The sequence below is a fragment of the Felis catus genome, chromosome D1, assembly GCF_018350175.1.
Source record: "Felis catus isolate Fca126 chromosome D1, F.catus_Fca126_mat1.0, whole genome shotgun sequence".
In the NCBI taxonomy this organism is placed as follows: domain Eukaryota; kingdom Metazoa; phylum Chordata; class Mammalia; order Carnivora; family Felidae; genus Felis; species Felis catus.
In genome coordinates, this window is record NC_058377.1 from 61411156 (window position 1) to 61428808 (window position 17653).

General features: G+C 37.4%; 2 protein-coding genes across 2 annotated transcripts; one reads left to right on the forward strand and one right to left on the reverse strand.

Annotated features, from left to right (window-relative positions):
* Positions 1-467: 467 nt before the first annotated feature.
* Positions 468-1412, reverse strand: LOC101094372 (olfactory receptor 51V1-like). The gene has a single exon (XM_003992807.2). It carries the CDS (start codon positions 1410-1412, stop codon positions 468-470), a length of 945 nt encoding a protein of 314 aa, XP_003992856.1.
* Positions 1413-6436: 5024 nt separating this feature from the next.
* Positions 6437-9825, forward strand: LOC105260970 (olfactory receptor 51V1-like). The gene has a single exon (XM_045038117.1). It carries the CDS (start codon positions 7561-7563, stop codon positions 8500-8502), a length of 942 nt encoding a protein of 313 aa, XP_044894052.1. The 5' UTR covers positions 6437-7560; the 3' UTR covers positions 8503-9825.
* Positions 9826-17653: the final 7828 nt, after the last annotated feature.

A 17653-nucleotide genomic window follows, 5' to 3' on the forward strand; every position in this document is an offset into this window, starting at 1 on the left:
TACATGACCATATATTGTACAGTGGCTAAACTGTATAGCAGGTAGAATGTCTAAATAATAAACAAGAATGTTGCCTAGAGTAGTGGAAGTGGACTAAGATCATTGTTGATCTTTTAGTAATTACTTAAACTACTTAAGTAAAATTTATGTTTTCTGTAATGAGTGGATGCCAAACCATCTTCACTCAATTGGATATAGTGAGATACACATTTTAATAGTGAATCTGCCTTATTCATTAATATGATTCTCAGCCCATTTTATATATACTTTCCAATTTATAAAACTGATCACAATATAACCCATATCAGTTTCACTGACTTACGATGGTTGTGGGGAAAATGGAGAGGGAGTAACACAGAAAACATATAAATAGAAGTCATTAAATATATTTATAATTATTTACTCACCCTTCCCCTTTTGAGCTCCACTTGTCGACTTTTAAATAAATTCGCATTTGATCTCAAGACTTAAAATTTTTTGAAATTAAACAATCTCTGGACTCTTCTTCGTATTTGTTGGGTCTTGATACTGTAAATAATGGGGTTCATCAAGGGTGGGAAAAGGATATAGGTGTTGCCCAGGAGGACATGTACCCATGGTGAGAGGTGTTTCCCAAAGCGATGCACCATAGTCAGACCAATGATTGGGATGTAGAAAACAGAAACAGCACAGATGTGAGATACACAGGTCTGCAAGGACTTGATTCTCTCTTCCCGTGATGCAATAGCTAAGACTGCATGCAAGATCATAATATAGGAGATAAGTATGAGCACTGCATCCAACAACAGGTTGCTAATTACCAGGGCAAGACCATAAATGCTGTTGAAACGGATGTCTGAACAGGCCATTCTAATTAAGTCTTGGTGCAGGCAGAAAGAGTGAGAAAGGATGTGGGGGCGGCAATAATTTAAGAACTTTAGGCGAATGATGACTGGAGGTATGAGTAAAGAACTCCTACATAAGATTGTCACCCCAATTTTCATGATTTTGTCATTAGTTAGGATGGAAGAATAGCGTAGCGGGTTGCAAATGGCAATGTAACGGTCAAAAGCCATAGCAAGGAGGACAGAGGATTCCATGAAGGACAAACCATGGATGAAGTAGGACTGGGCAATGCAGGAATCTAGGCTGATCTCACGAACGAATCCCCACAGGATCCCCAGAACCGTGTACATGGTAGACAGCCCCATGCACAGATCAGTGAGGGCCAGCATGGCCAGGAAGTAGAACATGGGCTGGTGCAGGCTGGGCTCTGTCCGGATCACATGCAGCACCATGCAGTTTCCCAGGAAAACCGTGGCATAGATGGAGGAGAAAGGGATGGAGATCCAGAGATAGTGAACTTCTAGGCCAGGAAAACCAGTGAGAATAAATCTGGAACTATTAACATTAAAGATAGAGATAGGAGACATTAGTAGACGATTGAAAATAATTCTACAGAGATGTTACAATTAGATTAGTTTATGATCTCCTAACTTCTAGTAATGTTTGTCTGCCTTTGAGAAGAAAATAAAATAAAATATAATACAATTTCCTTAAGTGTCGTAAACTCAGAAAAATAGAGACCTATTTCTGTATTCTATAAGGCAAAAATCCATTGTCTAGTCATAGCTTTTCCAGGACTAGTGACTAGGTGTGTCAAGAGACTAGGGGGTTTTATGCAGAAGCAATGATGTTTCTGGGTCCATGGGGTTTGGATTTGGGCTGGGCTTGTGGGACTCTCTGTTTATTCCTGAGGGAAGATAACATGTGACCTGTGTGTACTGTTACCATGGTTGTCATTATCCTCAGTAAAATGTGAAATGCATTGCTAAATTTTTCTCTTGGTTACCACAACTATTTCTTTCTCTACCCCCAAGGGGCCATAAGATCCCAGAGGAAGTAGACTGAGTAAAGTAATCTGACTTTGCGGGAACATTACAATTTAGCCAAGAGAAGCCTAACAAACTAAGGGGAATCAGAACTTTTTTGCACATTCTAAATTGTTTAACCCCTCTCTAAATCATTTACCCTTTTTAGTCATACTTCATTATATTTTTCTTTATTTTTAGGCATTTCATTATTCTGTATGAGATTTCTCCTTTTTCTGACCTTCACAATGTTTTTATCTCTTATTTTTTATATAACATAAATGATATTTTAAACTGTAAAGTACCAAACCAATACTTTCTGTCAGGTAATAACTTGGAAGAGAATAGTTAAATCATATGGTACATATTTGTTTAACTTTTGACAATATTTGTCAGTGTGTCTTCCAGGCAACTGTACCATTTGACTTTCGGACCAGCAGTGTATGAGAAGTATATTTCCTCTATATCTAGGCCAATACTTCGTACGATTTTTATTTGTTTTCTTTTGTTTTGCTATATTAGTAGATGTGTAGTGATGTATCATTTTGGTTTAAATTCGCACCTCCTTTATCATATTTTTTTTTTTTGCATCTTTTCTCATGATTATTTGTTGTATATACTTCTTGGTGAAGTGCTTCTTCAAATAATTTTCCCTTTGTGATCAAGTTCTGCTCTTCTTATTGAGTTTGGAGAGTTCTCTACACATTTAAATTACAAAATCCTTCACAGATACATGATTTGCAACTAGTTATTTTCAGGTTGTTAATTGTCCTTTATTTCTCTTAACAGTGACTTTTGCAAAACAAAGTTTTGCAAGAGTAGCAGAATTCTTTTTTTTTTTTTTAGTGTTGACAGACTCTAATTTATATGTGTTTTTTTCCTTTAAGGAATATGCTCTTGTTATTATATCTACAAACTGTCAAATCCAGGTAATGAGATTTTCTCATGTTTTCCCCTAGAAACTTTACATTTAAATTTGGTTAAAATTTAAACCAAAATGTAACTTTGGTTCTATACTCCATTTTAAGTTAATTTTTATACATGGTGTCGAGTTTATTTTTATCTTTCAGTACTTCCACTTTGGAAAAGATTATCCTTTCTTGATTGGTTTATCTTTGAACGTTTGCTGAAAGTCACTTGAATATGTGGTCTATCTGACCTCTCTATTCCGGTATTAATCTATGTGTTTATCCTTTTAAACACCACACTACTGTGATTATTATGGCTTTATAAAAGTCTTAAAATCCAGCAAAGTCCTCCAAATTTGTTCCGGCTACTATATAATTCCTTTACCTATACATACAAATATTGCAATATACTTGTAAATACATGCATAAAACTCTCCGAGATATTGATTGAGATTATGTTGAACCAAACATAAAACTGGAGAAATTTGTCATGTCTTCCAATCCATGAAAATGAAATATATTTAAATTTGTGTATGTTTTTTATTTTTCCCATTACTATTATGAAGTTTTAATTCTAACATTTTGAGTGATTTTTTTTTTCATATTTAATGCCAAATATTTGATTTGGGGGATACAATTATAATGGCATTAATTTTTTTTTATTTCAAAGTTAGATTGTTAGACTTCTGCTTTCTTTTCTGACATGTAAAGGCTTTGGAAGTTATCACTCCCATTTTTACAGCAACAACAATGAAAACAAAACAAACTGAAAACTGAAGGGTATGGTTCCTTTTTGTTTCAGATTTTATATTGTAAAAAACTGTCCTTTTCCTGGGGTATTTAGTGCCGTGTTTTAAACATTTTTGTTGCTTTGGGTGCCAATTTCACTTTTTGAAATGGCCTCCAAGCATAGTACTGAAGTAAGGTCTTGTGTTCCTAAGTGCAAGGCTGTGATGTACCTATCTTGCAGAGAAAATACATGCGCGACATAAGCTTCTTTCAGACATGATTTGAGATGCTGTTGTACGTGAGTTCAATGTTGATGAATCAACAATATGGTACTTCCAGAAAAAAGAAAAGAAATTCCCTGGTGTGTCTGTATTATCGAGAAAGGGCTAAAGTAATGTGTGTAATGCATGGTGAAACAGGGGAAACAATGAAAAAGCAGCCACATTTGTGGATTCAGGAGATGACAGCCGACAAAAACTGCATAGCGGCGATCATTGTGAGATTTAGAAATTTAGGTTTAGGAAAATGTTAACCCTACTCAGCTAGCGCTGGCTGGCTTGTGTACTTAAATGGCAACATGGCATGAAGAATGTGCAACTTCAGGCAGGGCAGAGACAATAGTTCAGGAAACTGTAGAAGAAAGTTAAAACATTTCATAAATGTTCTGCAGGTAAAGGGTTTTGTGCCTGAACAGGTTTTCAACACTGTTGAGACTGGCTTGTTTCACAGAGACACTGGTAAGGGAACAATTTTTAAAAGAGAACAGAATAAGTGAACCTATATAATACCACAGTGTTTCTGTTAAATCTATTAAATGCAAAACGCTGTTATACTCAAAAAACGTTGTGACTAAGGGTTACCTTTTTCTTTACCTTTTATTTTTCTTGGCAGCAATACTTCAGTACTCATTAATTCAGTGTTTGTGGCAACTTTATTACCATGAAAAAAGAATTAACTTGTAAGTGTGCATTAAGGATTTCAATATGTATATAGAGAGAAATACATATAGATGCAAAACCCAACTCAATTCTCTGAGAGAGCCTGGAAACAGTGATTCCTCAATAGATATGACCCATTTGGGGAGACTGGGTGGCTCAGTTGGGTAAGTGTCTGACTTCAGCTCAGGTCATGATCTCACAGTTTGTGAGTTCGAGCCCCACGTCAGGCTCTGTGCCGACAGCTTAGAACCTGGAGCCTGCTTCGGACTCTGTCTCTCTCTCTCTATCTGCTCCTCCCCATTCATGCTGTATCTCTCTCTGTCTCTCAAAAATAAATAAACATTTAAAAAAAAAAATAAATAAATAAATAAATAAATAAATAAACATTTTAAAAAAGAAAATAGATATGACCCATCTAGCATGCAATTCTTAAACTTTTAGGTACTAATCTGTATGAAAAGGGGATCTGGGGGTGCCTGGATGATTCAGTCAGTTAAGCATCCGTCTCTTAATTTTGACTCCACTCATGATCTCATGGTTGGTGAGATCAAGGCCCACATCGGGCTCTGTGCTGACAGTGCAGAGACTGCTTGGGATTTTCTTTCTCTTACTCTCTCTCTTCCACTCCCCTGCTTGCTCTCTCTCTCTCTCTCTCTCTCAAATACACGTTAAAAAAAAAAAAGAAAGAAAGAAAATGGGCATGAGCACCTGGGTGGCTCAGTTGGTTAAGCTTCTGACTTTGGCTCAGGTTACGATCTTGTCATCCATGGGTTTGAGCCCTACATCGGGCTCTGTGCTGACAGCTAGGAACCTAGAGCCTGCTTTGGATTCTGTGTCTCCCTCTCTCTCTCTCTCTCTGCCTGTCCCCCACTCGCACTCTATCTCTCAAAAATAAACATTAAAAACAAAAGAGAAAGAAAAGAGGATTTAGCTTTCTGTGAAAATGGATGTTTATAGGGCCATGGTAGTGAAAGTACACTGAATATACCAAATGTACCAAACATAATTGTACCAAAAATTAAGAAGTGCTAAAATATGTATAAAAAAGATACAAAAACCAAATTATGGTGCTTTCACTGACTAAATCTGGAATATAAATTGAATACTAAAAAATGATGGTGACTGATAATTACCTATTGAATAAAATATAAAACAATGACTATAAGATATTATATAGTCTCAAATACTCTCCTACAAAATACTTATTAAAAGTGAATGGAATGGAGCACCTGGGTGGCTCAGTCAGTTAAGTGCCTAGCTCTTCTTTTCAGCTCTTCTTTTCACGACCTCAAGGTTTGTGAGTTCAAGCCCTGGGTCAGGCTCTACACTGACAGTGCAGAGCCTGCTTGAGGCTCTCTCTGGCCCTTTCTCTGTCCCTTCTCTGCTTGTGCTCTCACTTGCTCTCTCTCTCTCTCTCTCTCTCTCTCTTTCTATCTCTCCCCCTCTTTCTCTTTCAAAATAAATAAATAAACTTAAAAAATAAAGGGGAAAGGAAATATATATTAATTTATAGTAATGAATCCTGGAAGACCCTACTTTAAAAAATAATTGATCATCATCAGTGTTTGGACAAATTCAAACCACACACAGCCTGAACATATGCATGAGAAGAATGAAACCTCATCTTCATTACATTCCTATATAATTTGAATCTAACCATGAGTATGAATCAAACACACTCAGATGAGAAGCATTCTATAATGACTTGTAACTTTCAAAAGTTTAAGAGTTATGCAAATCAAGGAAAATCTAAAGAAATTTCACAGGGAATAAAAGTAAAAATATAAGAATACTAATACACACATGATTCTGAACTGCATTTTATTTTACTATCAATTACATTGATGGTACAATTTGAGAAAGTTTATCCGGGGTCTGATAATTTGATGACAGCAATATGGCAGCATTGCCATAATTTCATGATGATGATTACATTATGATTATGTAGAAGAATGACCTTCATTGTAGAAAACAATGGACTTTGGGTAGAAAATTTATCATTAAATCATTTGCAAAAATGCTCTTTACGCTCTACTCAAAACTTTTCCCCAAGGAAAAAAATTGAAAATATCTCAAAAGAAAAAATGAAATTTGAATGAAGTAGTTACCTATAATTTTACATACAGCACCAGTGAATGATACAAATATGAGGAGGAGAAAATATTTTAAGTATTTCACACATGAGTGCAGAATTAACCTTATATTACTGACACATAAGTAAATATTTTAGCAATATGTTTTGTGTCATTTTTGTAGCACTTTTCCCTAACATTTTTATATATGGTTCTTTATATTATACCTGTCAAAAAGTAGCTCAGGGGCTCAGAAAGGGAGACATGTTTACCGAGGAATTTAGTGAACAGTGAAAGTGACATTTAGGGAAAAACAATGAATAAGTCAAATGTAAGCCTTATGGAAATATTTTAGTTGATTTCAGACTGAAACTGAGACTAAAAATTCCTCAGAATTCTGATACGATCTTTTCCCCTTGGGTGTTTACTTCTTGCCTCCTTCTGAGTGGGTATTAGATTTTCAGTTGACACACTGAGTGCCCTTCCCTCCAAGATAGAAAAGATCTGTGGACTCCGGGAAACACTACCAGTTGTCCTTTCCTCTCAATTCCAAGGAACTGCTAACCTGCAGTGACCAGGTGGAATCTTCCACTTGCATCAGCCACCAAGAGGGAAGAGTGCCTCCCAGGAGCCTGGGTCCACCCGGCCCACACAATCCTCTCATTCCTTCCTCGTAAACCGGAGCCTTCTGACTCCTTGTGCCACAAGCACTGGCCACAGGACAGCGTGCAGAGGCTTCCTCGGGACAGCAGAGCAGGAGCAGCCCTATGCTCTCAATGGCTTTGCCACTGTCACTTGCTGTGTGTCCTGCAAGCGGCTCAGAGGGACTAAAAGCAAATGAAGGGCATGATCTGATTTGCCCACAACGGTCAGGACATTGATTTGTTCCCATAACCTGAGACCTGATACCAAGGAGCTTCCCTGTGAGACCGTCCTGTACTGTAGAGGACCTGTGCTACAGTGTGAGGACCTGTATTAGACTCAACTGCTCCCACACAGCAGACACTTTGACAAAACTGTCAGTAAATATTGATCTCATCTTGAACATTACCTTCAAATAATCATGCCTGCTTCTTCTGCTTCCATTATCAATACCTCAATATTCATTCTCACGGGGTTCCCTGGCCTGGACCACTACTATCCCTGGTTTTCCATTCCCTTCTCCTCCATCTATGCCTTGGTTTTTCTGGGAAACTGCATGGTGCTGCATGTGATCCGGACAGAGCCCAGTCTGCACCAGCCCATGTTCTACTTCCTGGCCATGCTGGCTCTCACTGACCTGTGCATGGGGCTGTCCACAGTGCACACGGTGCTGGGGGTCCTGTGGGGACTCAACCAAGAAGTTAGTCGAGATGCTTGCATTGCCCAAACTTACTTTATCCATGGTCTGTCCTTCATAGAGTCTGGGGTCCTTCTTGCCATGGCCTTTGATCGCTTCACTGCAATCTGCAATCCTCTGAGATACACATCCCTCCTGACTAACAGTAGAGTCATTCACTTCATGGTGGCCATTTTGATGAGGGCAGCTTTGTCCATTCTCCCTGTCATCATTCGCCTGAAGCTCTTCCATTACTGCCGCCCTCACATCCTCTCCCACTCTTTCTGCCTGCACCAGGACCTGCTCCGGCTCGCCTGCTCTGACATCCGCTTCAACAGCCTCTATGCCTTGGCTCTGGTGATCTGTACCTTGTTGTTAGACGCTGTGCTGATTCTCATCTCCTACGTTTTCATCTTGCACACAGTGCTGGCAATTGCATCCCGCGAGGAGAGGCTCAAGTCCTTGCAGACCTGTGTGTCCCACATCTGTGCTGTCCTGGTCTTTTACATCCCCATCATTGGCCTCACCATGGTGCATCGCTTTGGAAAGCATCTCTCCCCTTCCGTTCATGTCCTCATGGGCAACATCTATATTCTCTTTCCACCCCTGATGAATCCAATCATCTACAGTGTAAAGACCCAGCAGATCCGAAGCAGGATGAAGAAGTGGTGTTCCCTGAAAATGTAGTAAAACCCTTGGGTTTGATCAGCAAGAATATTTTAAGGTCAGAAGAGTAATGCTACTTCCCATGTGTGCAACAACTTACAATTTGAATAACTTATTGGAGGGTTTGTTCTTTTATGAGGTCTTGGATATTAAGGAACTTAAGAGATGTTCTAATTCAAGAGAGGAAATAGAACTAACTTTTTCCAATACACATTCCAGAAAAGATTTCTGAATGTCTGCTATAGGATAATCATGGCCATTATAGATGTAATTATAAGTGTCTTTGCATTTTGTTGACATGTTCTTGAAGCGTGTTTGCCATATGAAAATTGTGACCCTCAGTTCAACAATATTTTCATTCCACTTAGACACACCACTGTCTAAAATTTTGGAAACATGCCTATTTAGATTATTCAATTAATTGGGACTACTATCAAAATATATAATATTGTGTAATTGGACTTGTTTTATTCCTAAAGGTGAAGTGCGGAACATACGAATCTACTATGCTAAGCCTTCCCCCACTTTTATTACTTTTTCCCCATTAGTGGTAATGCAAGTCTATTACAGGAATTTTGAAATAAAAAGATATCCCATCCCTCTATTCCAAAGACTTTATGCTTACTTCTTTCCATGCTATAAAGATGTGACTTCATTCCACATTAAATGTTCATTCTTCATTTTTTCACTAAATATAATGTCAAGAGACTCTGGCTGAGAGCACCTGGCAGTACCCTCCTTGTGATGAAGACTGGGATAAAGATCTGTGGGAACAGACCAGTAAGCACCCCATTTGTCTGGGGTACAACCAACTACGGTGGCAACAATGGCCATGCAAGCAACATAGTTACGGAACATAAGAATAACCTGTTTTCAGGCATGAGTGTTCCCAAGTCTCTGCCATATGTTCTGCCATGGAAAAACAATGGGAATGCACAGTAACTGAATATCTATCTCATCAAATGCCAGATCCTGGAAGACTCTTGCTTCTTCCTGCTACCAGTGAGTTCTTCATTTTTTTTTCTCCTAGTCTAATTATAGAAAGATAAACTGTGACTTTCAAACTGACAAGTACCTTTTGCTTTTTTTCTCCCTGCTTTGAGTCTCATTTCATTTGATGCAGGAAAGAACCTTCAAACTCAGAACTGCTTCAAATAAAGCATCAACATAGATTTAAAAAAAAGCGGACAAAAGTAGAATGAAACCCATTGCTGGAGGTTGACTTAACACATTTCAGGTTTTCGAGACACCGGAGTGGCTCACTCAGTTAGGCGTTTGACTCTTGATATCAGCTCAGGTCACAATCTCACATCTCACGGATGTCGAGCCCCACCTCAGGCTCCACACCAAGCACAGAGCCTGGTGGCATTCTCTCTCTCTATCTCTCTCTGCCCCTCTCTTGCTCTCTCTCAAAATAAATAAATAAACATTTTAAAAGAACACTTCAGGTTTTCAATATTTGTTTATTACTGGACCCCTAAAACCTGGTTCGTGAGTCTCAGTGTCATAGAAATGAACACTGAAAGGGAGAGAAAAAAATAGGTAGAGTTTATTAGAGAAAGCTTGTATACAAGGGAACCAACAAGAAAGAGGAATGTCGCTCTCAACAGGGTAGTGTGTACAGCTTATAAAGGCACTTTTCCAAGGTTTGAAAGCCTTGGTTGGAGTAGGGAAGTGTCCTTCAGTCCCACGATCATTAGCTTATACACATTACTCTAATGGCCACGAGGCAATCAGGATGCCCTTCTTCACAGCCCAGATTTTTTAGGGGGTCTGAAAAACAGAAATACTTATGCAGGCAGGCTTAAAATAGTCATTTCTGTTTAAACTTTTTCTTCTGTTTTTGTTTAAACAACTGTTACTCCCTAATGCTCTTATCTCTTGTTTGTTCTCTTTCCTGGAAGGAGGTATCTGTCTCTAAGCCTATGGAAACTTTTAACACTTGCCACAGATCAGAGGCTTTACAGGAATTATGTTCCTCTTGTTTTCCCTATACTGCCTCATGTTGATAGAGAAGTAAATATACAATGTATGTAATGAGTGTGATCTAAGTGGATAGGTGTGGATGTGTGGATGTGGGTGTATATCCCCTCATTCCTTGTCCTCCGAGTGGTGCTTTGAGTAGTGATTCCCCAGTAGCAATGTGCCTAAATGATGCCTTCACTGTCTCTCTGCCAAGTGAATCCTAATCAACACAAAGTAGGAAAGACTTTGGCTTAATCAAAATCTGATTCTACAAGCCTATAGGGTTTTGAAATCCCATTCTGGCGATATGAGTTTATGTCAACTACTTTCATTAGATTTAGGGCCCTGATGTCATGTACCTTCTTTGTGTTTATATCACTCTTCTCCAAGTCAATAGAAACCACCTTAAAAATAGAGACAGAAAACAAATGATGTAGGAAAAAAATGATGGAGGTCTCGCAGAAAAGCCCCCCAGCCTCAGCTACAGTGTGCTCTAATGAATGCTGCTGCACACCATCAATAGTCACTGCAAAGTCTTAAGGTCTTAAGGGCACTAGACCATCTAAAGTTGACAGTGTCTTTGCTGATAGCACAAATCCTACCAGGAAAATCTTGCCAGCCTTGCAAATGTGCCTACTGCATCATCTGGGTTTCCATATGTATCGTGAGGGACTTTAAGATAATATCAATTAGAAAATTATGGATTAAATTGTCATTTGGTGTTCTTAGTTTTACTCAACCATCTTTAAATATGATCTCACTTAAGTATTATGACTTATTATATTTTATTTTTCACTTACACAAAATCTGCTTAACTGTAATGATCTACCCAAAACATAGCCTAAGTTTCCATCTTCTCATATGTCCAACAAGGTATCTCCTTGGCATTCTAAGAGAGTACGGATTATTCAGTGGTGCCTGGGTAGCTTAGTCGGTTAAGCGTCAACTCTTGATTTCAGCTCAGGTCATGATCTCATGGTTTGTGAGTTCGAGCCCTGCATTCCACATTGCACATTGGCAATGTGTAACCTGCTTGGGATTCTCTCTCTCTCTCCCTCTCTCTGTCCCTCCCCTGCTCGCTCTTTCCCTAAAACAAATAAATTTCAAAAAAAAAGAGAGTATGGATTATTCAGTTAAATAATACGCAAATTGTTAAAATATACGAAAAATGGACTGCATAAAATTAAGTTGAATATTCTAGAAGAACTCTAATATAACATAACATTAATTTGGTTTAAACTTTGCAGTTGAATTTACTTCAAATACATTACTCAGATGGATTGGGAAAATCATGAATAAACTCTGAGAATACACTTCACTCTGCTTCACGATGCTTTTTATTTTTATGACATTATAAAATATTGGAGACAGAAAATTTGAACAGTGTCTTTTAGCATATATTGGAAAGAAAGGTCATACTTGAAAATAGGTACATATTTCAAGAATTAGTGGTCACTGGCCTTAAGTGAAAAAAATGGATGTAATTTTTATTTCTAGGGACAATAAAATTCATGTGTTACATGTAAGTTTTCAAATAACTCACTATATTAATTAAAACTTAAAAAATTACAAATTGTTGATTTTGTAGTTGACATTTTTAGAAAACCAAGATCAGAGGATAATATTTGAAAGACAAGAAGTGTGCACAAAATGAAAGATTTTGAATTCAATACACATATTTGCTACTATTTGTTTGATCTTATATTTCCTGCACCTTTCTACAGTATTCCTCATAGCTTAAATAATTTTAAGAATTATTTTCATAAAGGAGAGAAATATTGTTACAGAACAAAATAACATATTTTGGTATCACACAAAACAGAGGAGACCTCTTATAAACCAGTTTCAACTGATTAAAACTGTAATATTCTTTTATTTTACCACATTTTCTCCTTTAGAAATCAAATACTATTATAGTTTAGAGTTTTCTTCTGTATTTTCATTTAATTCCAAAGCTGTTTAGTTCAGCCAGTCCTGCCTTCAACAATGAAAATAAGGAACTTTGCCTGAAGACTTCCACCCATTTGCTGATAGAAGGCTCTTACTCAGGTTCTGTGTGTATGTGTGCATGTGTGTGTGTGTGTGTTTGTATGTGTGTGTGCATGTGCGTGTGTGTGTGTGCGCACGAAGCATTCATGAGCAACGCACATAGTTGTGGAAAGTTATGCCAAAGCAGGTGATGAGTTTCATGATCAAAAAGTCCAAATCCTACACTCTATAGATAAGGGAAGTAAGCCCCGAAGATGTCATAAATAATGGCCATAAATAATGAGAAGTATATTTATCCAGGATTTTACTAGAAACTGTTCTGAATCCACAGACTAGATTAGTGCCCCTCAACCAACCAAGAAGCAAGAAACATAAGTAAAAATTAATTATATATTCATTAGGAATGTTCCTATAGAGTAAGAATTATGGTAGAATCAGAGTTCCCAACTTCATGCTGTGATTGATTTTGTAATGATGGTAATAACAACAATAATGATAATACACTTATGAGGAAGTTTTCCTTCCTTCAGAAACCAGAAGGTGCCTTCCTGAGGTCAACAGCTCTTTGTTATGTAAAACAACAAAAGCTATATTAACCACTCATTAATGTTTCGGGATATCATAGGTAAAATAGTTCTACTGAGGCAGTATTAGGATTATGAATCAGTGTAACTCATTTTGTGTAAATGTGCACTTTTTTTGTGTAACCAAGGTGAAAATGCCTCTATGATCCAGCTTATTATGAAAGACCAGGTAGTTGATCCTATATTTGGTCATTTGGTTAGCACCAATCAGTTAAAATTAACCACCAAGGTGATTTCTAGAAGTAAGAGATCAATCTAAGTGAAAAAAAAAAGTCCCTAAGGTTTTGTCTCACAAGTGTAAAAGCATCTTCCATGTGTTGAGATTAGCGCTTCCTGGGAAGACCCCTCAGTTTCCACTTCTCCCTTTCAGCTTCATGAAGTTAAATTATGAGTCCCTGAGTCTACTTGCAATGGAGTCCTGGTTTCAGTGCTTACTTCTTTCTGATATTCATGAATTCAATTTTAGAGGCTATTTGAAAGCTGGAAAAAATATTCTATAGTATATGAAGGCAATATGTCACTAACTACATTCCTCAAGAGAATGGCATCACATAGCCTTTCCCACCTCTGATATTGTATTTGTCCTGTATTAGTCTCATTGGGAACAATTTTTTTTATAACTGTGTGTTTGGCTACATTAGCACACCAGTGTGTGCACATGAGAAGACTGGAGAACTGGGATTGTGAGTACACAGAGAAATGTCAGAAAGGGTCTAAAAAGGCAGTGGGAAAGTGCCACTTGTAATTATGTATGAGGAATTACAAAATTCTAAAAGGAGCAGAACAATTGTCAGAATTTCATGTGGGACATGAGGAGCATAAAGAAGGGATACTGAGTTCATCCTGGTCTTGTTAGCATTTTTTACCAGTATTTCCCCCTCTCTTCCATGGTAAATCTCTTCATATCTTTAACCAAAGCAAATATACATCCTGACTTATGTGAGTGTTTGAAGAGAATACTGAAATAAAAACAGTGGAAACATATTCTTTCTAGATAAGATTCTTAACACTTTTCGTACACTGATTCTTCACTTTTCCTAATCTCTACCCTGTCTTCTCCATGCAGATATACATCTGGAAATAGTGTCAGTGAATTTGCATCTCCATTAAGTTTCATGCATTTCTGATGTTAAATAGATTGGGGGAGGGGGAATAATTGATGTTAAATAGATTGGGGGAGTAGGAACTAATACTAATTAGTTCCTACTGTGATGTATTTAATAAATAGTCATATGTTGGGGGCATAAAAGAAGAATTTTGAATTTTGTTTATAACATCACACAATTCTTCACAGAGGAGGTGATGTTTGAGTTGAGAGTTTAATAATAAGTATTTGGCAGACAAGAAAGACCAGGAAGGGTAGGAGGAAACCTGAAGGAAATGATAGAAGCACAAGAATGAATTACTTTGCAGAATTCTAGCATACGTTTCAACGTGACTGATAAGTTTGCAAGGGTGATTCAGTGAGAGTTAGCCATAATATTAATAGCACATATGGAAATAGTGAAATTAGGAAATTAGGAAATTGCCTATTCCTAAGCATTTCATCACTGAATATACCCCTGGATTTGAAAGAGGGCTAGTTATTCTATTTTCTTCTACAGGAATTTAGGATCTCCCCCCACCATCTCCAGCTATGCACAATAAAAGCTCTAGTTACAAGAGTCCTGAACCTAGTGAGGTATATTGGCTAGGTGACTGGCAAGTCTGGATTAAATAAAGATACATAAATCTAAAACCCAGATCAGATTTTTCACTAATCCTCCCTGCTCCCTGAAACAGAGGACCTTCACCACAGCTGGGACTGTTACACAGGGGATTTAATGAGTATGTCTTGTCTTTAGGTTAGATTTATGGAGAGGTGATAGTTATGTACTCTTAATCCGTGGTTATTGAAACTATGGATTCGGTAATATTTCTGGACAAGAGGGATATATAGAATGAGTAGAAAGAGATCCATGGAGAGGAATACAGTTATTAATGGAAGTTGTGGCATCAACAATATAAAGGGAGTCAAACAAAGCAACAAGGAGAAGGTATTTTGAGACAGAAAGAAAAATAGGTTAGAATGTGACACAGAAATGAAAAATGCATTTCAAAGAGAAAATATAATGACTACTGAACAAATATCAACAGAGTCTTCTGAAAATTTATCATAATTTCATTGAAGTGCCATTTAATTTTTTTCTGGAAAAAAAATGGACTTCAAAGAGTTATGGATACAAAGGTTTATGAGAATGGTGTGGAAAATCACTTATTGATTTCAGAAATACAGCTCGTCATAGTGATTCATGGAAGGATTACAGTGGCAATTAAAAACCATGACACATATTATAACAAAATGTGTTTAAACCTGTGACATAAAAAAAAACCCATATGTCGGAAGGAAAAGAAAATACAGGGTTTGGGGAGAAAGCTAATGAACAAACAAAAAAGCTAATTGTTTAGAATAGAATATTAATTAGGAATAGTAGCTGCCAGAGAAGAGCTTCTCTTTCTGCTGGGGTAAAGGATGCCAGAGGAAAAGAAGTGAGAGTTTGTAACATTGTAACCAACATCTTACCATCAAGAGAGAGGAGCTATTTATAGAGTTGAGGTGGGGTGAAATTTATGAATAGAAATGGCTGGAAATCAGCCAGGGAATAAAAAGCTACAGGATTTTCATGGGAATCCTTCCAGAATCGTGATTTTTTCTCCAATATCATTAAGCTTCTCTGTTGGAAAAACAGAATATATAGATTATAATGTGAGATATTCAGGCACAGGGGGGTAGACAGTGAAAGGAGCAAGGATGTGGTGTCAGGTGGCAAAGGAGCAGCTAATGCATTACAGCATGAGTAAAACGTGAGAGAAATGTGAATCAGAAAGAGGTGGTAATGGCAGCAACGGTAACCAGTGAGAATATGGGTTTCACATTAAGGATTTCTGTGAGGTTCTGGGGCTTGAAAATGAGAATTAATGAAGGAGAGCTATATGGTCAGAGAGATTGGTGTATTCCTTAGTCGGTAAAGAGGAGTGGTGATTTTAAGCAAACAAATACATAAAGCTTTTGAATTTATAGCCCTTAAAGGACTGAGGGAGTACTGTGGTGGATGGAATTTTGGTTTCATTTACAATAGGGTTTCCATGATGCCCCCAAAATAATTTTGCACAAGCCTGTTGAAGGAAGAAAATCTCTGTTCACCCAAATTGAGTAAAAAGTAAACATCACACTGGGTGGGATTGCAGGCTTCAAGAAGATAGTTGGAGAAATAGTCATTTAATATATCTATCTCTCTAAGTAATTTTATAAAAATATAAACTGACTCCTTAGACATTCACCTTTTGGTAGAATTAATAGTGCACTAAGAGGCCAAGTGGTCAAAAACAAATGTTCCATAAGGAATCATATAATCAATTGTGAAGCTTTATAGAATACTTCCCAAACATAAGATTCTGGGTGCAATAAATCCCCATCAGAGGAGAAATCAGCTTTCCCTTTGGCATTAAGTCATTCTCAGAGCAAAGCCTCCTTCAGGTACTGTTGACTCTTGTATGTTGTGGTCATAGCCCTACTGTGCTCTGTCACAGCTGACGGAGACACCAAAAGGCTCAGTAAGTGTGAAAAAGTAAAGATGGACTGGTGAGAAGACAGTTTCCTTGGAAACTAAGTTCTTCTTCTCACTTCAGAGAGGGAAAAAAAAAATCAGTACATCATATACTTATAATTAAAATGTGCCTGACTGAACAAATATTCTAGATAATGGTGTGTGTGTGTGTGTGTGTGTGTGTGTGTGTGTGTGTGTGTATGTGTGTGTGTGATGAGGTGGGAATTGAATAGTCAGGATTAGGAAAGTAAGGGCGAATAAGAGCAATAACAAATGTCAGGAACAGAATAATTAGATCAACCCAGAGAGTTTACAAGTGGTTCCTGTCTATAGATTCTGGACATATCTGAGATCTAAACTGATTGAATGACCACATATCAGTGACTAAGGAGTTCTCTCAATCCTGGATTACCTACTAATCACCTAAGCAAATGCTTAGAGCAGCACACAAGTGGGGTTTTCAATTAAATTGATTTTTCAATACAGAGATAATCTTGAAGGAGACCACCTAGCTTTTGCATATATATACACATTTTTTGTACCTTCCAAAGGGATATAAATTCAGACTTAGCATTGTATTTTCATTGAAATTCAGCAAATGAGAGAATAAATTTTGTCAAAATGTCCATATAGCTACATCTTGCCTCTGGTCCCCTTGGAGTAGAGGCTCTTAGAGAAGAATTAAATTATTTAGAGGAATGGCCAGGAATAGCTATTGCAAATATCTATAAAGTGATTTTTTATCATTAAGCAAGAGGTTAGAAACCCAGGAACTGGATGCAGGGTATAGTTGAACCATAGGGCCAAATATCCCAGTGTGAAAACGGAACCCCAAGGTAGTCAAACAAGTTCAGTCTCATGTTCTGATACAAGTGAGTTCTGTACCTTTGTTGTTTGGCTGTCCTGATCTTGGCACAGAACTTCATCTTTGTAAAAGGCATTCAATAAAAAGATGTTGAAATTAACTTAATTCCAAATTAATATTGTGCCTACTTTCAGTATGTGAGAGGCAAATAAACTTTAAAAAAATTACACTAATGCTTAAAT